The sequence below is a fragment of the Sorex fumeus genome, unplaced genomic scaffold (genome assembly GCF_029834395.1).
Source record: "Sorex fumeus unplaced genomic scaffold, SorFum_2.1 ptg000006l, whole genome shotgun sequence".
NCBI classification, from domain to species: Eukaryota; Metazoa; Chordata; class Mammalia; order Eulipotyphla; family Soricidae; genus Sorex; species Sorex fumeus.
Window position 1 is genome coordinate 27,727,643 of NW_026606063.1, and position 23,138 is coordinate 27,750,780.

The 23,138-nt window shown below is 45.8% G+C and overlaps 1 protein-coding gene across 4 annotated transcripts in view; it reads right to left on the bottom strand.

Moving 5' to 3' along the window:
- Positions 1–23,138, bottom strand: part of ASAP2 (ArfGAP with SH3 domain, ankyrin repeat and PH domain 2) — a 187,503-nt gene that overhangs the window by 83,649 nt on the left and 80,716 nt on the right. For all 4 annotated transcript variants that reach the window (XM_056123012.1, XM_056123002.1, XM_056122995.1 and 1 more), the window contains exon 3: positions 10,550–10,695. In XM_056123012.1, coding sequence (XP_055978987.1) covers positions 10,550–10,695 — 146 coding nt within the window. The remainder of the gene's footprint in view (positions 1–10,549; positions 10,696–23,138) is intronic.

The window sequence follows — 23,138 nt, forward strand, 5'->3', positions numbered from 1 at the left end:
GAGATATTTCATGCACATCATATTGCACTCTTTAGAGGCAGTAGTGCCTTCCTGTGGGGAAAAAAATACCTGGCTTTGGCGTGGGTAGCCAGGCAGGCTGACCTGAGCTCATAAAGAAGGCTAACTTCCCTGAGCAGTGTCCATTCACTCCATATGCACAGGAAGCTATGCCTGCAGTCAGCATTAAGTGGATCGATTCTAGAGAAAGGTCATGACATGGGGAGCAAAAAAAGGCCAACAGGGAGCATCCCCCTGGACAATTCTGAACACTGCACAATGGATATAACCACAATGTTTAGATTCAAAATTTTATTTCTGGGCCAGAGAGAGCTCTCAGTGGGCTGAAGCACATGTTGGAGGGTCCAAAAGGTCTGGGTTTGATCCCCATCACTGCATATGGTCCATCAAACACTGCAGAGATGTCAAGGTCAACCCCTTGACCCCTGACAGGTGAGACACATACACACACGTGTGTTCCTGGGAAGAATTCTGGTGGGTTATTGGTGTGTGTGTTGTGTGTGTTCTGTGTGTGTGTGTGTTTGTGTGTAGTTAGGGATTCAACCCATAACCTCACATATGCAAAGCAAATGCTCTTTCACTTGTTGAGGGTTTTTTTTAAGTGTATATATAATCAAATACAATAATGAGTAAATTAAACAAGATTACACACAGCAGATGACAGATTATCAGTCACAGTTTGGTTTATGTATTTATTTTAAGACTACTGTTACTTAATTCAAATAGAAACCTAGGTACTGATGGCATATATTATGGGCCTGGGAGAAAAACCGAGCTTTGGTACCCAGAGTGAAACACTAGAGGTGGGAAAGAGTGAAATTCAAACCATCAAAACACTTTCGGCCATCTGCTTTTCATTCATTTATGCTGAGCGTGACCTTCCTGGGATAGATCCTGGGGACAAGGTTCCACAGACTGGAGGTGAGCGTAAAACAACAGCCATCACAGGTGTGAGGAACACTACAAAGAATGGCATGAGGGGATGCTGGGGAGATGCAGGGGGGCTTAGAAGATAAAAGATGAAATAGAACTGGAATCTTAGGAATTCAATGGCTCCTAATAGATGATGAATCACATAAAGAAACTGCCCTCTGGAAACTCAAAGAACTACAAATGAAACGGCATGGAATTTTCAAGAAGACAAAAGTGCTTTTAGCAAGGACACCAGGGACACCTTTGCTGAGCAGGAGCATAGAGACAGGTTCTAGAAGGGTAGAACAAAATTGGTCTTGCTTATGGAAAAGTAAAGGAAAGGATGAATACATGAGCCTCGCCTGGTGAGGTGGCCTGCAGCTAAACACAGGAACCTATCACGTTCTTTTGGTTGGGGACTGGGGGGATCACACCCAGCGGTGCTCAGGGCTTACTCCTAACTCTGCACTCAGGGATCACTCCTGGTGGTGCTCAGAGAACTACATGGAGTGCCAGGGATTGAACATGTGTCGGTTATGTACGAAGCAAGTGCCTGCTCACTGTGCTATCTTTTCGGCCCGCTATCACCCTGTTAGGAGAGGGGCAGCCTGGAAGGGAATATCAAAAAGGCATCCTGATACTGGGTCTACTAGGGGAATTCTGTCCTTGACTATGATTGTCCTTTTAGGAGCCATTCAAATGATCTAAAATAGGTAACTGTTACTTCTCTAATTGGAAAATAATTAGCTAAATCACTGAGGCAGAAAATAGCTTAGTGATTGTCTGGGGTAAGGGAAAGGAATGAGGACTAGCACTGAGAGGTACGGGAATGGGTGGAGGAGGGCAAAAAAATGTCCCCAAATTCATGGCGATGGCTGCCCTCTTAGTACTTATCATAAGTTACCAACTGGGGTGGGGGGTGGAGAGATTGGACAGTGGGTGGGATGCTTGCCTTGCATGCAGCTGACTACGTCTGAACCCCGGCATCCCGTATGGTCGCCCAAGCCAGGAGTGATTCCTGAGTACAGATCCAGGAAGAACCCCTGAGTATCGCAGGTTTTGACACCCAAAAGAAAACCACCACCACCACCAACAACAACAACAAAACAAAAGAAAGAAAAACAAAAAGAAAAGATATTGCCAACTCGAACACCAAAGTTGGGGGAGTTATTGATATTAGTAAAACATACCTCATTAAAGTTGGGTTTTCCAAAAGGAAACTATTATCCCCCCAAATAAATAAATAAATAAAGCCCATCTTAGATTTTCTGATGACGCTTCCACCGTCCCAGGCATTCGACTCAGCCTGCCTGTGCCATTCCTTACATGCCTGTGAACGGGCCCCACTGGCAGGGAGGCTGTGACTCAGAGGGAACGTCCCAGGAAATGACTGTTCCGTCCGAGGTGCAGAGCACAGGTGCCCTGCGGGTTGGATGCGGCTGAGGCAGGCAACCATCCCCAACCCTCCTGAACGTTTATGGGAGCAGCCGGGCCAGGTGAGGGCTCCCTCCACTCTAGGACCTGCTTCACTTTCTGGTAAAGATGAAAACCATGGCCCAAAGGTGAATGATGGCACACCTCTGTGCCCAGGCGGCTGCCACCTCAATTTATAAGTAATGAGAATTTTATCATGTAGGGCAAGAATTATATTATCCCTGCGTAACCCAACCCGATTATTTTCCTCAGCATCAAGCCCGCTTTGGGCCTTCCATTACACTGTGACTTTTCACATGGCTATTACACAAAGTGGCTTTTGGAAACAGCGAACCCAATCTGTGTGCAAATCACTAATCTTCATCACTTAGCGAGGATGGAATACCAAGAGCAATTACGGTAAAAGCCCTCCTCTCGTTCCTCTCTCCTCTGTGCATTTCCAGGGTTCACCTGGATGTGGCTAACAAGATGAGTCAGGAAGTGTACTCAAAGGCCTTGCAATCTCACAAATGAAATGACTGAGTGAAATAAAGTGATTCAGTCGGCGAGGGGGCAGAGAGACAGAGCTATCAGATAACAAGAACAACCTTCACAGGCCAAAGCCACAGCTGATTAGTAAATACAGATGGGAGATAAGCGGAGGGGTAGGGAAGGGGTGTTATATAGCCAACTCAGGGCCGTCTTCCATGCTCTTCTTCCTGTTTTTCTTAAAATCCCCTGATTTGTAGCTTGGTCACTTTTGGACTGTCTAAAAACCTTTCTGGCTGGTTCCCATGCTGCCGCACCCCACCCCTCACCCACTTTTGTTCCCAGAGGCAACTGCCTCACAAGCATCTTAGGCTGAGTCACTGGTCACCATCAGCGGCTGAACTAGCCAACTCTCTAACCAGCCCTACCATGCAGTACTGGGCCATGCCCACTTCCTCAGGAACCTCCATGACTTCTGAGTTAGGCAGTACAGTTAGCAGTGCTTTCCAATCTTTCCCAGGTGGCAGCATCCTGAGAGAATATGTGGAAACGTAGCATTTCCACTGTTTTACTCCTTAGATTCTAACCTTAGGGTCACTGTCACTGTCACTGTCCTCCCGTTGTTCATCGATTTGCTCGAGCAGGCCCAGTAACGTCTCCATTGTGACAATTGTTACTGTGTTTGGCATATCGAATACTTCATGGGTAGCTTGCCAGGCTTTGCCGTGCGGGCAAGATACTCTCAATAGCTTGCCGGGCTCTCCAAGAGAGGCGGAGGAATCGATCCTGGGTTGACCATGTTGGCTGCGTGCAAGGCAAACGCCCTACCCGCTGTGCTATCTATCACTCCATGACTTCGTAAAAGTTGTCTGATATGCTAAATGACCTACCCCCAAAGCAACTATGGAGAGAGAGGCCAGGGTCTCGGCAAGATTCCTGTGGGGGCAATGAAAAGAGTGAACCCAAATGAACAAAATAAAGATACTGGGCAGAATCTTCCTAACTTCTGGCTCATGATCTAATTAATACAAAGAGTCAAACTTTTCATTCATTCATTGGTTCTTTCACTTTCCTTCCCTCTCTTTCTTTTTTTGCAGGGAGTGGGGTTGTTTTCGGGTCATACCAGGCAATGCTCAGGGGTTATTCCTGGCTCTGCACTCAGGAATTAGTCCTAGCAGTGCTTGGGGTTCCATATGGGGTTATGGGGATTGAACCCAGGTCGGGCACCAAAGCAAGTGCCCTACTGGCTATATATGTTGTTGCTCTGCCCCTGTGGTTATTTCTTCCCCAGCTGGAGTAATTACTGCTTAATCAGTGTTAAATGGGAACTTCAAAGAAAAGCAAACTGACATCACAGCAGAGTACAAAGCTAAGAAAGGCCCTCACACCTCACAGCTTTAATTAGGGCATTCTTTTCGTTGATGATTTTTGGTTTGAGGGCCACACCTGGCAATGCTCAGGGCTAACTTCTGGTCCTGCACTCAGGAAACATTCCTGGTGGGGCTCAGGGGGGACTATACAGAATGCCGGGGATCCAACCCAATTCAGCAGCATGCAAGGCAAGGCCCTATCCACTGTACTATCTTAATTACAGCATTCTTAAGTGTCCTTAAGTTTCCTTGCCAATGCAAAAACTCCGCTTTGCAGGGACAGTTCTCACAAGTTGGAAGCTTCTAGTTGTGTCAAGGAGCTAAAGCCTAAGACTTTTGAGGGGGTGAGGGTGTTGGGGGGGGCGAGGGTGTCACAGCAAGGTGCTATTTGCCCCTGTACCCCATTACCTGTCAAACAAAACTGATCAAGTTATCATTAAAAACTGAGTTCCTCAATCTCACTAGTCATATTTTAAGTACTCAAAAGATATGTGTGCTAATGACTTCCTTTTTTTTTAAAAAAATAGTGAAGCAAAAACAACTTTATTGAAAGAAATTTAGAGGGGAGGGGACAGTGTTTTCCAGACAGGAAAAAACAGAGGCGAGATAGGAATACATGTGCAAGAGAGAACATAACCTTGAAAAAAACCCATTCTAATGGCTTCTAACACTGGAGAGAATAAGAGAACATTACCATCAGTGCAAAAAGTTCTACTGAATACCAATGTTTTAGACTAATGTCTTAAAAAAAAAAAAGTAACCAGTTTTTTCTGAATCATATACAATTTAAAATGTCCAATACATTAAGCTCTGGCCTGGATATACCCTGAAACCATTGCCACAATTCAGAAAAATGAACAAAACTGTCCCCTCCAGTTTCCTTCTGTTCTCAGTAAACCCATCTCCCAGCTCCTCACTTCACAAGGTGCAGTCCCAGGAAACCATGGGTTTGCTTCTGTAGCTACTTCTAGATTGTCCTATATACAAAATTATACAGTATGTTTGTACACATCTTTTATAACTGCTTTTGAGATGGACCATTATTGCTTTGAGATCCATACACGTTGTTGCAGTAATAGCTCATTCCCTTTTCTTGCTGAGCAGTATTTCATCATTGGCCAATAATGGATGTTGCAGATCAAACCCAGTACCTCATACTTGGAAAGGGCTCTATTCTTCAGGACACATCTCCAGTCTAACTGACTTCTGAGCTGTTTCCAGTTGGGGGCCAGGGCTACTAAAAATAGCACCAATTAAGCTGCTATGATTACTCATAGACAGTACCCTTTCAAACAGTAGTCAGGAAGACCTTTTTGGAAGTGACATTTGGGCAGAAGGTGACGCAGAAGGCAGATGAAAATCAGGTGGAAAAATATTTCTAGCAAATGTACTTGCTGTTAATTTAAGCCAGTCCTGAGGCAGCATCTATTTGGCTGGTTCAAGAACCAGTTTTCTACACTCATCCCTGAGGACACTCATCTGAAAAAAGAGGTTCCCAAAGCAGAAAAATTCTGGAAAACCAGGCATACTGTGTAAACAGGATGAAGAAACATTCACCAGCACCGCTGACTCTCATGGAAACCTTCCTGAAAAGTGGTATTATACCCATAAAACAGACAAGGGCAACAAAGGGCTGGTTAATCACAGACTCTGGTCCCAAATCACACAAGTGGGCTATGGAGTAGCAGAGTTGAGCTGAGAGTGCTGAAGCCTGATCTCTTCCTACTGTGTTACTAAGAGCTGGGTCTCAACAACACAAGGCAAACACCCTACCCACTGTGCTATTGTTCCAGCCCTGTTGGTTGGAAATTCTAAGTTCCTCATTGGCTGTGAGTGAAAATCCCTAGAGTCATCCCCCGATTTCACACTGGAGACTCCACCTACTGGACCCAGGTCCACCAAGAGCTGCTTCTGGGGACTTGGGGTGCGTCTCTCATCACCAGTTCTCGGGCACCAGAGACAGGAACATCTGTAACCGACCTACCAGAAATCCACCTTTTATTGCAGGACTTGCTAAACAGTCACTTCTCAGCTCAGAAGTGGTCTTTGGAACGTCTTTCCAGGATTCTCACATTCAATCCGGTCCAGGAAAAGGATCTGAGAATCTGCACTGCTTTTACAACCAGTTTAATTTCACACGTTATTATTTCTCGAGCTGCCTCGGTTCTCCCTTTATCGTGTATAACTGCAGAGGAAATTTGTAGACTTTTTCTGAGGTGAGATTCTCACCCAGTAGTAAGAAAATCTCACCTCATATAGAGTTAGCCTTTCTTTAAAGATATTCCACCTGCTCTGTAAACACTGTTTCAAGCTCTAATAATGCCTGTAAGGGTCAAGTGTTCTCTTTGGACAAGGGGCAGAACCGAGAATGTTAGCCTGACAGAACTCAAACTTTTTTTTTTTTAAATGCCCAAGGAAAAGCAAATGCAAAGCTGGGAAAGGAAGAGATAAGGACAGGTCTGACCGAAAGCAAGGAGTAAGCATGGTCCAGGAAAGGGGCGTTCTCCTGTCACCAGCTCTTGTGACAGAAGCATCCTCCTGTGGCTGGAGGGACAGCTCTCTGGCCTGGAGCAGCGGGGGAAGGCGAAATCTTTCTAACCCATCTGTGCTGGGAAACAGGACGATCAACAATTCTAGCTCCATGAAGTCAAAGTCAAAACTCAAGTATCACACGAGGACTTAATGCTACGATCACCTGATCTTAAATAAGGCAACAAACCCTACCAATGAAACGTCACCCAGGTACTCTGTGTCTTTATGTGATAAACAGCCTTTCCTGGTATTTCCTTTTCTCTCAGCCCAGCGAGGCAGGCTTAGCTTTCTCATTCCTGTTTCAAGATGAGGAAACTGAGGCACCTGACCTCTCCAAGGCCAGGGCAGTGCCGCCGCTCCATGCTGTGTTTCTAAGCCACACTTTTCTCCTGCCCTTCGTTTCCTTCTCTGTCTCCATCTCCTCCTCCTGCTCCTCTTCCTCCTTCTCCCAGTATATTGCTGTGAGGTCCTGAGTTCCTTTATAATGTCAAAACGAAATGGGCTTGGATTTTAAGACCTGGATGTGAGCAGTCAGATTCTTCTTTGGACTTAAGTTGCCTGCTGTGTGCGCTTGTCAGCTGCAAAGACACAAGCTCTCTCTAGGTGCTAGAAAGAGCAAGTGAACTAGGATACCTGCATACCGAACCAGCGCTCACCACCCAGAGATGTGGCTGTCTGGAAATTTCCCACAGAAAGCACAGAGTGACTGGACCTTGCTAGGATTTAAATGCTGAGAGTGGCCAAAGCTGTGCGCAGTGGTCAATGTGCCTGCTACAGTGTCCAGGCCTTGCCTGGTATTTGGCTTCGCAGAAGAACATCAAGAAAAGCAGCAGTGGCAGCTGCTCTACTCTGCAGCTGCCCACAATGCCCCCTGAGGAGAAGCCAGGTGCTTCCAGGTCCCACGCGTGTGCTGTGCTGCAGGAGGAACCTGAGAGACATCATCTGAGACTGTAACAAGGGCTGCTGGCCTCTGCGCCTCCTGTTCAGACCTCCCGGACCCTGCAGCAATCGCTGCTTGCTTCCCTGGCTTGTATGTCCCTCTCTTGGCTTCCCTCTTTCTTTTGCTAAAATTCATCCTCTAGGAGTTCCAGAGCAGCGAGGCATGGGCATCGACCTCTAGGATTTTTGTTTCTGGAAACACTTTCCTCTCTCGCTCAGGAGGGATCAGGGCAGAATGACAGGCTAAATTAGGTTCCTTTGCAGCAGCAGGCCCCGTTCAGCGATGCAGAGTCGGCATCATTAATGCTGAGATGTCTGCTGCTGCGCTGGGGATTCTGAACTCGCTTTCTGCATGGCTGGAAGCTCTGGGGCCATTCCCCACAGATCCCCATATTGAGTCCTCGCATCAGCACCGGGCCCGGGAGCCCTTCCACAAGGCGATGCAGAGCCTTGGCGTCAGAGAATGTCTTTTGTTCTCCATGTTCACCCGTTTCTATTCCTTTGTTTTGTTTTGCTTAAATGCCTACCAATGGGATGCTGGCCCTCGAGGGAGAAGCCTCAGCTCATCTTTTATGTATTTCCCACTTTTTTCCTTTTTGGATCTATCTTCTGGGTAATTTCTTTTACTCTAACCTTTGTCACTGGACTTATTTATTTTAAAAAATATTTTCTCATTCCCACTGGATTGTTTTTCGTTCTGGACCATACCCAGCTGTGCTCAGGGCTTACTCCTGGCTCTGCACTCAGGGATCACTCCCGATCAGGCTCAGGGAACCAGTTGTGTTGCCAGAAATCAAACTCAAAATCAAATTAACCCCTGTGCTATATCTTCAGCCTCCCCTTGGATTTGAATTTTTAAAAACTTTTTTTTTTTTTTACTTTGTCTCCTTCCGGTCTTTAACAACAAACTGCATCCCTTTCTTCCTTCCTGGGTACAATGTCTTATCCCATTTCCCAGAGGAATTAAATACAGTTTCTTTCATGTTTTCATTTGCTCTTTACATTATCTTTGTTACCTCCAACTTTTGTTTTCCCCTCTGTTAATTTTGGTGCCTTTCATTTCAAGAGACCACCTCATTCATATTTAAGAGCTGGGCACTAAAAAGCCGGCTGGTAGCTTTGTATGCATAGAAGGGATTTATCCACGGAGTGTCTGGGAGACGACACAGAGGCTGATGTCTTTCACCACAGAGCCCCCCACAGGTTAAGCATCTAGAGGACTTGAGCCTGAGAGTTTTCTCCAGCGTTGCCTGTGAAAGACCTAATCTGTCTCAGGCGGGGGGACCCCCATCAGCAGGGCTGCCCAGGGCTGGGGCCTGGGACCCACTGGAGCATGTGAGCTGTCAGCCTGCTCGAACAGTACAAATGGACAACAGACTTGATTAAAGAGGCCCATGAGATTACAAATTAACCCAAGTTAAAAAATAAACTTAAGCAGAGCAACAGCATTTTATTTTTACCATTTCCAAGTGAAATATTTTATTTTTTAAATGATTTGTTTTTCAATTGAATCACAGTGGATACACCGTCACAAAGTTATTCATGATGGGGTTTCAGTCACACAATGTTCCAACTCTCGCCCTTTCACCAGCGTACCTTTCCCACCACCAATGTCCCCAGTTTCCCCCTGTGACAGGCACTTTTCTTCTCTCTACCAACGGAAATATTTTATAAGTGCAGAGCCCAAGAGGCTCCGTGATGTTTCTTTCCCTTCTGGCTATCGCCTCATACACTGCACCCCCTTGTTTCTGCGCCCCTATGGCCAGGCTCACAAACCAGCCCCCATGGCCACTGTGAGGAATGATGAACTGCTCTTTCACTCGCTATGAGCTCGCTGGCAGGAGGAAGGAAAAAGGCACTGTTGTTTATGACTCCAGAGAAAGCATTATTGAGCTCCTGACCTGGTCTGGTCCTCCTTGACCTATGGGAGAAGCTGAGGAGGAAAAAACAGGACAGATGTGGGTCAATGCCAGTACACATGGTTCCTCGTGGAGGAACCACTGGGCAGGGTCACATCAGCCCTCAGCCTACCCACTTCTTCTGGGTTCTGTTCCCACAGCAAGCACGGCACATAGCTGCCGAGGTCAAGAAAGAAATGCGTTCTCCCTGCATTACCAAGCACCATCCGCAGACAGAAAGTGCCAACACCATATTTCTACTTGCTTTAGAAGTGAAATTTTATTAAGCTCTGCACTTGGGAACATAAAAGGCCTTTTTACATTTATGGTAATTTCTGTGCTTTGATTACAGGTTACCTTACTGTGTAAGACAGGTCTGAAACATATTTATTAAATATTATAAGTTTAAATGCCTACTATAATTACGAGAAACAACCTAGTCTACACAATTTAGGAACTATTAAAATTGAAGTCAGAGGCCCTTAAAAAGATGAAAGCGTTTATCCGTTTTGTTCCACAGCTGTGTATGTTTAAAATGAATTGAATTTAATGTCTTGTTAGAACAACCAAAAAAAAGTTATAAAATTTGTTCTAAAGTTGACCAAGTCTATGTAGAAAACACATTTCTGGGGCTGAAAAGATAGTACAGTGGTATCTCACATGGTCCCCTGAGCACCACCAGGAGTATTTCCTGAGTACAGAGCCAGGAGTTACCCCTGACTATCACCAGGTATGCCCCAAAATTTAATAAAGAAAAAAAAAGAAAAGAAAAGAAAGAAGGAAGGAAGGAAGGAAGGAAGGAAGGAAGGAAGGAAGGGAGGGAAAGAAAATACATTTCCTTTAGGAATGAATCACAGTCACTATGAAATTTATAATTTACCAAGTAAATTCCAATTATCCTCTATTGACCTACTTCTCCAAAAGTAACTGTGGACATTTCACACTGATTGACAACTACACACACACAAGGACACTCACCAGGTTTTTGAAAAGCGCTGTCAACTCCTTCGTAAACACCGAGAACTTCAAGAACGCACTTCCTAAATCTGGGTCGTCTCGGCACACACAGTTGCCACCAAACTTCTCCAAAGCCTGGGTGTACTGCTCTTCATTTTCCACATGTGCTGTGAGAGAAACGGAAGATGCATGTTCAGTGTAGCAACCTCTCCATCCCCGTTCACCACTAGGCGCTTCTTGGTCATAAACAGAACTCAGCAAATTAGCTGAATGAAAATCTGTAAGGGCAAGTTGCACAAAGCTGAATATAGCTGGTAGCCACAAAACCAACCCTGGGGTAACTGCAAAACTTTCTAAAAATATCCTACATAAACAAGTATGAGAACCAGGAAGGCACAAGCCTTGCAGAAATCATCAGCTTCAGTAGCATGAAAGAGATGAGCAATGTACCCCTATATCTCCAGCTCTTCCACATCTCCTAGAACTTCTTCCTTGGCTTATACAATGATAGATACCCCCGTCAAATTGGCAAACTCACTTCTCACACAGATGCCGAGCCAAGAGATGCTGGATCCTCTCCTGCCTGAAGCTCACCCACAGGTTCTGATTCCTCGATCACAGAAGACGTCCAGCCCTGATGTGTCTGCTGCTGTGCCCTTGACCCAGATTCAGCGCTTGCCTCTCATGCATCATAAAGACTTGTACTTCCTCAGAAAACCATCCATGATTCTACACTACACTCCGGTATCTGGCTTTGGGTTCTTCCAGTCCTCGCACTTCATGTTTTATATTGAATTTATCTGATAAATATGACCCTGATATCTTGGTATATTTAAATGGTAGAAACCAAGAGTATTCATCTTTGTGCCTGAAACATACAACCAATGCTTTGCTTTTTTTGTGTGTGGGGGGAGGTAAGTTTTGGGGCCACAACTGCAAAACTGGCAGTGCTCAGGGACTGTATGGGGTGCTGGGGACTGAACCTGGGTCAGCTGCACACAAGGCAAGCACTTTACCTGCTGTACTATCTCTCTGGCCCTCTGGGGTCCGTGTGTGTGTGTGTGTGTGTGTGTGTGTGTGTGTGTGTGTGTGTTTGGGTGGCGGGGAGGGATATGTTTTGGGGCATACATGGTAGTGCCTGAGACTGCACTGGGGCCAGCTGTGTGCATGTGCTTTAACCCCAGTATTACCTCTCTAGCCCCTAAATGTTTGAATATATGTGTGTGTGTATATATATATATATGTATATATATATATATATGTTAAACCAAACAAAAAACAAGCCCTGGGCATCCACCTGATAGCATTTAGCTGTCATTTACCCACAAAGCCACACTTTCAGGAGTGAACACTCTGTTACTGGGTTTCCCACTGGGCATCAACATCACACAAGGATGTTATTCTTACTAAATGCAGTGAGTCTTGTCTCAGATTCCTGCTTGAGTCACAGGGACTGGGGAAGAGTGGACAGATAACAGTGAGGTGGAAAATAATTCCCTGTCTTCTGTGCTGGCTGAACGTTTAGATTTTTATTTTAGGTGCCGTGGTTTATGATAACGTTGACGGCAAGGGGTTCATGAACAACACTTTCCAGCACCAACCTCCAGAGCGTCCTCCAGCCACAGTGAAAATGGTCCACTTCTCCCTTTCCTTGCCTTCCCTTTGTTGCTGTGATGACTGGGGGGTGCATCTCCTTGGTGACAGTGCTCACAGAGTTGGCTCTGGTGGTCGCCATGGGAAGGGGGGAGATGCTCTGACTGCAGTGCTCACATACTCAGCCATGCTGTGTTCCAAGGGATGCTCTTCTTTATTCTTTTAGTTTGGGGGCCACAACTGGTGGTGATCAGGGCTTACTCATGGTTCTGCACTCAGGGAACCAGATGGGGTACCAGGGATCACACCTGGGTTGACCACGTGCAAGGCCAGCACCTGACCCCTTGTGCTGTTGCTCTGGTCTGAGATGCTCTTTGGCAGCAGCACTCTGCACTCGTGTCCGCTGAGAACTACGCCCTTACAGCTGTGGTGCCCACACATCCTGGAGCTAGTGTTCGATCGCCTCTCATCGGGAACTCTTGCTTTAGGGTGGTGCTCTCACACCTGGCCATGTGCTGAGACTGCTTGCTCTGTGGTGGCCCAGAAGGTTCCACACAGCTCAGTCACAGACACTTTGCTTCCTGTCTGTGGGTGGCTCTGGGGACTGAAGTCCCACACTTGCAAGGATGGCCCTTCTGCCATCAAGCCAGCCTGCGAGTCCGAAGAGTCATATTTAAAAAAAAAAAAGAAGAATTTAAGTCATTCTATCATAAAAGTCTGCATACATGGATATTTGATGTCTTGTTTTTCATCACTGCAGTCTTTACCACAACTACATTTTTTTTTTTGCGTCACACCCAGCGATGCTCAGGGGTTATTTCTGGCTCTGAATTCAGGAATTACTCCTGACGGTGCCCAGGGGACCATATGGGTGCTGGGAATCGAACCTGGGTTGGCTGCATGCAAGGCAAACGCCCTACCTGCTGTGCTATCGCTCCAGCGCCCCCTTTTAAAAAAAAAATTTTTTTTTAACCACAACTACATTTCAGGCATAACTGGGCAAGTGAACTGCTGCTCAAAACTGCACAGGAACCCCACCAAGGCTGAGAGCTGTGACTTCCTCGCTGAGAGGGAAGCTGTATGACACCCCACATCTTTCCCTCAGGGGAATAAAACCACTGGCCATTAATGCTGGGGCCTGGGGCCAGGGCAGTGTGTCAGGAGAATATCAGCTATGGAGGATGGTCACTGACTCTGAGTCAGATGTCTGAGATCAGGAATGTTGTGAACACCCATCCCAGCAGACGGACACTTTGGCCTTGACCTTCAGTGGGTGTCTTATGTGGCTGGAAGAGACACACAGGAAAGGGAAGTCTAGTTCTCTTATCCCTTCTCCATTTTTTGTTTTCAGAAAAGGATCTGAAATTTCTGGATATATAAAATGCACTTCTGAGACTACACTCAGAATGTGAGAGAAGACAAACACACACCTGAAATATGCGTGGCCCTCAGGAAGAGCCCCCCAGAAGACCTAGTTTCTGGTCCTAACACTACCAGTACATATATATGTCTGACTGGTCAGTCAGTTTTCTCACGGAGATCACTAGATCTGTCACAAGGAGGTAAAGACCCACTGTGAGATAGAAAGCCGAATTACGGACAGTGGCAGCGAGAGCACACAGGGGTCAGGGAGCTAGCCTTGCATCAGCTGGCTATTCTTTGTCCTCAGCACTCTGAGGATTGCAGCATACAGCCCTGGGGGCCACTGCACACTTCCTAAGTGGCCTGAGTAACGGCTAAAACCACAGGGCTCAAGCACCACTCACCTCAGGCCCTTGCACTGAACCCTCTGGCTTGGTTGTTCAAGAATCCCTAGGAGAGGCCCCTGAGCACTGCCCGGAAGCCCCCTCACCTCCAAGGAAAAAAAAAAACTAAGAATGAAGCTAGTCCAACCACACAACATATGTTGTCTACAGCTCTGGCAAGAGCAACAGCAGCACAGATGTCATTTATTTTTACTGAGCACAAATGATACCACGTGATTTTTCCCCCTACACTTAATTTATAAGTCTTGTAATATTTGTCATAATATTGAAAGGAAAAGGGAACTCAGAGATCAAATAACTTGTCCTAGGAAACAAAGTGAGGAAGCAACAGAGCTGGGGTCAAACCCAGTCTACCTAGGCCCACTCTTCCTTCCAATCGGCTACCCTCGTGTTTTAACATATTTCAAGGAAACAGCTTTGCCTTACTCAAACCCAAGGTACTAAAGTTTTAAAGATTCCACTGTGGAGACAGATCAGTTCTATCTCCCATTTCACTCTACTTACAATTCTAGAACATATGTTTAACAGTGACAGGCAGTTCCTTTGAAACCACGCAGTTCCTTTGAAACCACATACTGTTTTATAACTAATTCAAAACCGGTGGTCAAAATGTGGGAAACTGCAGTGCGGTTTCCGACAGGACAGCCGGAGCAGCGGCCGCTGCTGAAGTCACTCCCTGGGTGAGAGAAGCAGGCAGACGACTCCGCACATGCGGCTTCTCTTATTCATCACTCTCTGGACCATCGGCTTCCCTGGGGATGCTGTGGAGTGTGTCAGCTTCCTTAACAGGGCTGGGGGATATGACTACATGTCACCCTAGAAGCTGCAGTTTCCCTTTGAGTGGTCACTCAACGTGGAGATTGAAGAAATTTGCTTTTTGAGATTCCTATTTGGGAGCGGGGTGCCTAGGAAAGCAGCATTTTCTTTTGTTCAATTTAACCTGATAACACTCCGTGAGATGAATTCCCTCCCCCACACACCTGGCAATGCTCAGGGCTTATTCCTGGCCCGGTGCTCAGAGATCACTCCTGCCTGTGCTCAGCGAACCATATATGGTACTGAGGATCAAACTCAAGTCAGCTGCATGCAAGGCAAGTGTCTTAGGTAGTCCTGTACTGGTAAAGGTAAAGGTAAAGGTAAAGGCCCTCCCGTTGATCATCGATTTGCTCGAGTGGGCCCAGTAACATCTCCATTGGAGACTTTGTTGTTACTGTGTCTGGCATATCGAATACGTCGCGGGGAGCTTGCCAGGCTCTGCCATGCGGGCGAGATACTCTCGGTAGCTTGCCGGGCTCTCCGAGAGGGGCGGAGGAATCGAACTCGGGTCGGCCATGTTGTCTGCATGCAAGGCAAACGCCCTACCGCTGTGCTATCGCTCCAGCCCAGTCCTGTACTAGGAGATAGTTATTCTTATTCCCATTTTTAAAAACCTTTTCAGCATCATGATCTACACTGTTGAAATGGTAGGATTTCACATATACAATGTTCTAACACCCAGCCAGAATGTCTGCTTCCCTCCACCACTGTCTCAGTGCCCCCAACCATCTCACTGCTAAATTCATTTCTATAGACCAGTTCCCAGGTCCTATTCGTTTTGGCCATTATATCCCACTTTTGAGAGAGATCAATCTGTGTCTGTCCCTCTCCCTAACTTCACTCAGCATGATACTCTCCAGATTCATCCACGTAACGGCAAATTGCATGATTCTGTCACTTCTTATAGCTGAGCAGTATTTCACTGAGTATCTATACTGCAGTTTCTTTAGCTGGTTAGATAAAAACAGATTTAGCAAGACAGATTTCTTGGATGCTTGAGATATTGCAGATTTTTTTTTAACTGTAAATAGTGCTGTATAGGTGTGCAAGTGTCTAGTATCTCTATTTTAATGGAGATTTTGGGTCCTTTGGTGAGATGCCCAGAAGCAGAATTGTTGGATCGTATTAAACTCAATTCTTAGTTTCCTGAGAAGTCTTTCCAAAAGATTGAACCAGTTGACATTTCCACCGTTGGTGGCTGAGAGTGTCCTTTTCCCCACATCCACTCCAACACTAATTGCTTCTGTTCTTTTTGATGTGTACCAATCTCTCTGTTGAGTGGCATATTTCATTTTTATTTTTATTTGCGATTTTCTGACAATAAGTGATGCAGAGAAAATTCTTCATAAATGTTTGGTCATCTTTATGTCTTCTTTGAGGAAATTTGTGTTCATCTTTTCTTCCCGTTTTTTGATAGGTCTGTGGTTTTTTATCCCCCTTACAAAGTTCTTCCAGTGTTTTAATTATCTTTGGATAGCAACCCTTTATCACATATGTGTGGGGCAAATATTCTCTCCCACACTGGGGTTGTCTTTTTCCCCCTGGTCTTCATTTCCTTTGCAGTGCAGGAGCTCCTTAGATTGATATATTCCAAGTTGTTTATCTTCGCTCCTGTTTGCTGGCCAATGGCACTAAATCAATGAACGAACATGCCTTTAGATTCAGTGTCATGAAAGGTTCTGCTTATGTGTTCCTCAATAAAATTTATGGGTTCAGGGCTGATATCAAAATCATTAATTCACTTTCAATTGACTTTTGTACATGGTAGGAGAAAGAAGTCTGAGTTCCTTTTTTTTTTTCTTTCACATATGACTGACCAGTTTTTCCAGCACCATTTGTGAAAAAGCTTTTCCTTGCTCCACATTTTCTTTTGAATGAAGTGATGTTCAGGAGTTGTGACTCGCCCAGATTCCCAACTTAGTAGAGATGGGACAGACATCAATTCACCCTCTGTTCACTTACACAAACTGCTTCCCAGCCAAGGTCACCTGTAGGAAAAATTAACCTGTCCTCTTCTCACAGTCAACCAAACTGGCACAGAGAAACAGCAAGCCTTCATTTTTTAGCACCAAGGTATATACACAAACTCCCCACCATCATTCCAAGATGCTTCTCAGCTGACTACTTGGAATAGTTTAAATTTTTGAAAGCCCTTTCCCTTTAAAAAAAAAAATCTGCAAAATCATGTGCTGATCCCAGCAACACCAATCGTGACCAATGAGCTTTTGGGTTATCGTTATAAATCTCGTGTATTTAAAATTTTCTGATGCAAGGCAATCATAATAGTGGTAGTAATAATAACTATTATTTATTTAATATAATTTTTGCTGTCAAACTGTTCCTATTGAGGTCAGGGGAACCTCTTAACCCTAATTTGGGTTTGTAACACATAGTTCTCTGCTTGCAAACAAATCTGAAGCATCTTGGTAAGGACCGTTGCCCTGTGCCCTTCTGTGTTTTCTACTGTCACTTGCATGGCGGCCGCTGTGAGAACAGGAACCCCTCCGTAAATACCTATTAACTGAATGACCTACTGCTCCAGATTGCCCCAAACTGAGATTTCCCTAGTAGGAAACAGAAAAGAGTCGAGTGTCTCCGTTTTTCTTCTGCCAAATGCAAACTTAAAATAGGAACCTAAATAAATAGCTTGGGAATAATAAACCTCCTGGAAAGAAACCAGACTGGGTCTAGCAGTTTTTATTTACAGAATTGCAAAAGCTGTTCTAAAAGAATTCACTCTCCCACCTCCTCCTTGCTTAAAAATATCTTAAACTCTGATTCTTATTAATGATTCAGATCCAAAAATCTCTGATGGGGGAAGAGGCTTATCATGGAAATCTGACTGACAGATCACTGCTGAATGGAGACCCCCATTTCTTCTCCATTTTGACCAGCAGCCCCTCCCATTTCTCATAACCCACTAGACAAGAGTCATACTCCCCTTGCACAATTCATTCAGGACAAAATGAGACACTCCCAGAAAATTCTCATATGAAGTCAGCAGCACATACACATACTTGTGCTAATTCATAGTGTGACTTCGTGCTTACTTGATTGTTACTCTGAAAGAACTATTATCCAGGAGCCAGAGCAATAGTACAGTGGGTAGGGCATTTGTCTTGCACGCGGCCGACCCGAGTTCAATCACCGGCATTCTGTATGGTTCCCCAAGCACCGCCAGGAATAATTCCTGAGTGAAGAGACAGGAGTAACCCCTGAGCATAGCTGGGTGTGATTCCAAAAGCAAAAAAACAACAATAATAACAAAAAAAATTAGTATCCAGAAGGTCACTGAATATAGCTTGAGCAACACTCTTGGATCCAGAAAGAACAAAAGGCGGCCACAGATGAGAGAGAAAACAAGTCAGCAGCCAACACTGCCACCGGATGGGCAAGGCTCCCGGGCAGCTCCCTCCCGCCCCCCACCGCCTCCACTTCCACCTCTCGCCCCCTCAGACAGTCTCTGGTTACTGGCACAGGCGTGTGACCGTCCGCTGGGCAGACTCACAGATGAGCATGGTGGATCCATAGGAAAGAGACACCAAATCAATGCACTGGGGCCTGAACTAGGCAAGGTTACCTCAGGTTCAGAGACCAAGAAGACCTCAGACTTGGGCTTCAAGGTCAGGTAGGATGTCTAAACAGAGAAACAGCAGGAATGGGAAGGAATCAATCCCTTTGATTAAATCATCAATAAAGAGTCAGTGGATACTCAGCAATTAGAAAGCCCCTGTCCACATCAACTTTGGGACTCTCCCCACCATCACAGGCTGGTGCAGGCCTCTCTCTCTCTCTCTCCCCCATCCTCCTGGGGCCTTCTACTCCCCTTAGTTCTTTCCAGTTCAGAAAATCCTCAACGCGCACCCAGGCCAGAAATTCATGAATGTGTCTCTCTTTACAGACAAGGAGACCAGAGCTCTGAAAGGATGCTGACTTGTTCAGGGCCCCACAGCCAGAGAGCAGGAAAGCCAGAACCCAAGTTCTCTGACTCCCAGGCTCCAGGGTTTGCCCAACCACATTAGGAATAGTTTCTTCTTCCATTTACCACAGTTACTATTCCCACCAGTAAGCTAACACAAATGGGTTACAACCCTCCAAGCAAGCACACCTACCTCCAACAAGCCTTAAGCAGAGAGAAATGGGATGAATGAGCTGCCTGGTGTCCTCCCAGTCTTGGCCTGGCCACTCCTCCTCAAGAGGACCCTCCAGCCTCCTTCTCCTGGTGAGACTACTGGCTGGGATCACTGAGGGTCACACTGAGGCAAACTCAACCTCTCAAGCTCTTATGCGGCGCCTCTAAATTCAGGGATAATTCATGGCACACAGTCTCAGAAAAAGAAATTTCTTAAAGTCAAAGATAATCCCTGTTTCTTAGTAGGATCTCTACCTGTGACCATCTCCTGGTTAGCTTATCTGCGCTCTCTGTACCTACTGACAGAAGGATGATCTTTCCTGGGCAAGCTGATTGAGTAGAGGCAGTCTTTGGAACTTGAGGACCTCCATGCTATCATCATGCTAGTGATGGTGAGGCACAAGGAACCACAACAAGAAAGGGTCTGAGAGAACGCCTCTCTTTTCATCAAGTCCCTCTGAAAGCCGGGCCCAAGAGAGCAGAGGGCAGAGGGAAAGGTGGTCTTCCTTCCGGAGCTTTGCCCTTGGCCTTTCCCTCCACTTTCTCCAACATGCTTGTGCTCGTCCAACTTTGAAGACTTCATTCAAAATTCAATTCTGGCCAGCCTTTCCCAGGCAGTCCCCTCTGACCCTGCTTCCTGAGGAAAAGGCCTCTCCTTGCAGATACTATCACTGGATGCATCTCTGCCGGGTGTGTCTAGGCTTCAGGCCAAGGTCTTTAATAAGGTCAAAATGGGGGTTGGTTGTTAAAATATGAAAACATTTCAGAACAGAGGCAGGGACAAGAGGGTATTACCTACATCCAAACTGGGATTCCTCTATAAAGAAATGACCTGAAGCCCGGACAAATGAAAGAGGGACAGGGGCTGGAACCATAGCACAGCGGGTAGGGCGTTTGCCTTGCACATGACCAACCCGGGTTTGATTCCCAGCATCCCATATGGTCCCCCAAGCACTGCCAGGTCCCCCGAGCACTGCCAGGAGTAATTCCTGAGTGCCGAGCCAGGAGTAACCCCTGAGCATCGCTGGGTATGACCCAAAAAGAAAAAAATGAAAGAGGGACAGAGAGTGCACTAAGATCGGCCCACATAGAGTCTTCCCAGGAAAGAAACACCCCAGGGTTGTGTCCTATCTAAGATAAAGAGAGGGGCTTACACCTGTGTTTTCTCATGGGCCTGGGTGGGCTGAGACAGGAAGTGCTAGCGGACACCTTTGCACCAGGATCAAAAGTGCCTGGGCAGTGACCAGTTCAGGGCAGCCGGGGCCAAGCACTAACCTTAGTGATGGTAGTGGAAAGACTCAGGTCAGGTGAGATTTAAAAGAAACCCGAAGCCTCTACCTCTTCTAGGCACAGAACGTGAACTCCTGTGCTGGCATGTGACAGAGAGTGGTTGGCCCTGGGTTGCTGTTCTCTGCTATGCTTTGGGGGAGGTCCACAGGTACTTTCTGTCAGCTGGGATGTCACTTGCTTGCTAGCAGTCAGGTGTGGACTAGAAGGACCTGACCTGTTTGTCCATCGAGAAAGCACCCAGATCATTATCTCTAGTCCTCAACCAGCTCAGTTATTTGCCCTGGGGTCAGTTACGAGGGCGCAGGAGATCCAACAAAGTGTCAACTGCAAGGTTAAGAGAAGCTTCCAAGAAGGCAACTGCCAGCCTCTTGGACCCCTTGTCCTGCAGCTGCCCGCCTCCTGTGACACTGTCTTTTTTTTTAATTTTCTGTAATGGATCCCCATGAGGTGCAATTACAGACTTACCAACTTTCATGGTTATGTTTCAGTCATACGATGCTCTGTACCCATGCCTCCACCAGTGCCCATTCTCCACCACCAATGATCCCAGTGTGCCTCCCCCCACCCCCATCTGTGGCAGGGTATACCCTTTTGCTCTCTCTCATTTTGGGTGTTCTGGTTTGCAATAGAGGCATTGAGTGGCCATTGTGTTCAGTCTATAGTTGGTTTTCAGAACGCATCTCCCATCCCAAGCGGGCCCTCCAAGCACCCTTTATTTGGTGGTCCCTTATCTATCTGAAATGCCTTTTCCCCCAGGGTGGGCGGCTGGCTTCCAAGCCATGGAGCAATCCTCCTGGTGCTTATCTCTACTATTCTTGGGTGCTTGTCTCCCTTTCTGTTATTTTATATTCCACAAATGAGTGCAATCTTTCTATATCTGTCCGTCTCTTTTTTTTTTCCTTTTTGAGTCACACCCGGCAAAGCACAGGGGTTACTCCTGGTTCTGGACTCAGGAATTACCCCTGGCGGTGCTCAGGGGACCATATGAGATGCTGGGAATCGAACCCTGGGTCGGACTCATGCAAGGCAAACGCCCTACCCACTGTGCTATTGCTCCAGCCCCTGTCCCTCTCTTTTTGACTCATTTCACTTAACATGATACTCTCCATGTCAATCCACTTATATGCAAATTTCATGATTTCATCTTTTCTAACAGCTGCATAGTATTCCATTGTGAAGATGTCCCAAAGTTTCTTTAACCAGTCATCTGTTCTCGGGCACTCAGGTTTTTTCCAGATTCTAGCTATTGTAAACAGTGCTGCAATGAACATACAAGTGCAGATACCACTTTGACTATACTTTTTTGCCTCTCCAGGATATATTCCCAGGAGTGGTATTGGTGGGTCAAATGGGAGCTCAATTTCTAATTTTTTGAGAAGTGTCCATACTGTTTTCCAAAAGGGCTAAACCAGTCGGCATTCCCACCAGCAGTGAAGGAGGGTCCCTTTCTCTCCACATCCGTGCCAACACGGGTTGCTTTTGTTCTTTGGGTGTGGGCTAGTTTCTGTGGTGTGAGGTGATATCTCATTGTTGTTTTGACCAACATCTCCCTGATGATTAGTGATGAAGAGCATTTTATCATGTACCTTTTGGCCATTCAAATATCTTCTTTGAGAAAGTTTCTGTTCATTTCATCACCCCATTTTCTGATGGGATTGGATGTTTTCTTCTTGTAGAGTTCAACCAGTGCCTGTATATCCTTGATATCAACCCCTTTATCAGATGGGTAATGGGAAAACATCTTTCCCATTCTGTAGATTGTCTTTGTATTCTGGACCTGCAACACTGAACTAAGCAGATCACAGGGCTGGGCTGCTGCGTGTCTGGAAGTCTTTGAACTTCCCAAACCTGCTATCCTGACTCCTTTCTCAGCTGGGGAAGTTCTTAGCTATCATTTCTTCATACAGACTTCTGCCCCCTTCTCTCCCCCTGGAAACCCTATACTGTGAATGCTAAGAATGAATACTCTTTAAAGCTTATGGTTTTATTCCTTGTTACCTTCATACTGTTAAGTTTAGAGAATTTCCAATTTCAGATATTGTATTTTTCAGTTCTAAAATTTGTATTTGGATCTTTTGAAACAGAGCTCACTCTTCTTGATGTCCCATACAGCCTGCATATTTTCTTCTTTGGTTTTAATTATTTTCCTTCTGTATGCTCATCTTTTTTTGGCTTTTTCCATTCTGCTGTTGAATCTATCTCTGTCTCTGTCTCTCTGTCTCTGTCTCTGTCTCTGTCTCTGTCTCTCTCTCTCTCTCTCTCTCTCAGTTTAGATACTGTTCTCTTTAGCTCTATGATTTCTGTCTAGACTTTTCATAAACTTTTTTTTCCTACTTTCTGTCTGTGGAAGTTCTTTTGATACGCTCATTTCCCTGAGCATTTAAGGGCTGTTCTTTGTTATCTTCTTCATATAACTCACATCTTCAGATAACTCGCATAGCTCTGATGTAAGGGGCTAGAGAATAGTTTGGGGAAAGGGCAGGAATGACTTAATATAAGGCCCTGAGTTTCCCCAGCACTGCATGGCTCCCTGTGCCCTGTAGGGCACAGCCCATAGAGCACAGCCTGATGACCCTGAGCATGGCCAAGCCCAAGAAGCATCATGAGTGCCCTCTGGGTCCCTGAGTGCCAACCAGGAAGGTTATCTCCACAAGAAAAACATACACACACAAATTAAATATGAAGACTTCTCTGCTATACTTTTGGTCCTGTTCTGTGCTGATGATAAATGGCAGCTGGCAGTAAGTGTGAAGACCCTGACACAGCTCTAACCACCTCTATATAAGTGTGATCTCACGATGGCACATTTACAAGTGAAGGGGGTGGGGGTTGAAAGTGGTATACTAGATGTCTCTTCATGTTGGTACTTTCTGTCACTTTGGATTACAGGCTCTGAGTACAGAAAAATACATCAACATTCACTTTCATTGATACATTCTGTATTTCCTGAAGACTCACTAAATGGTAAAATTTAATCAAGTTGAAAGTCTATTATGCAGCAAGCACTAATGAA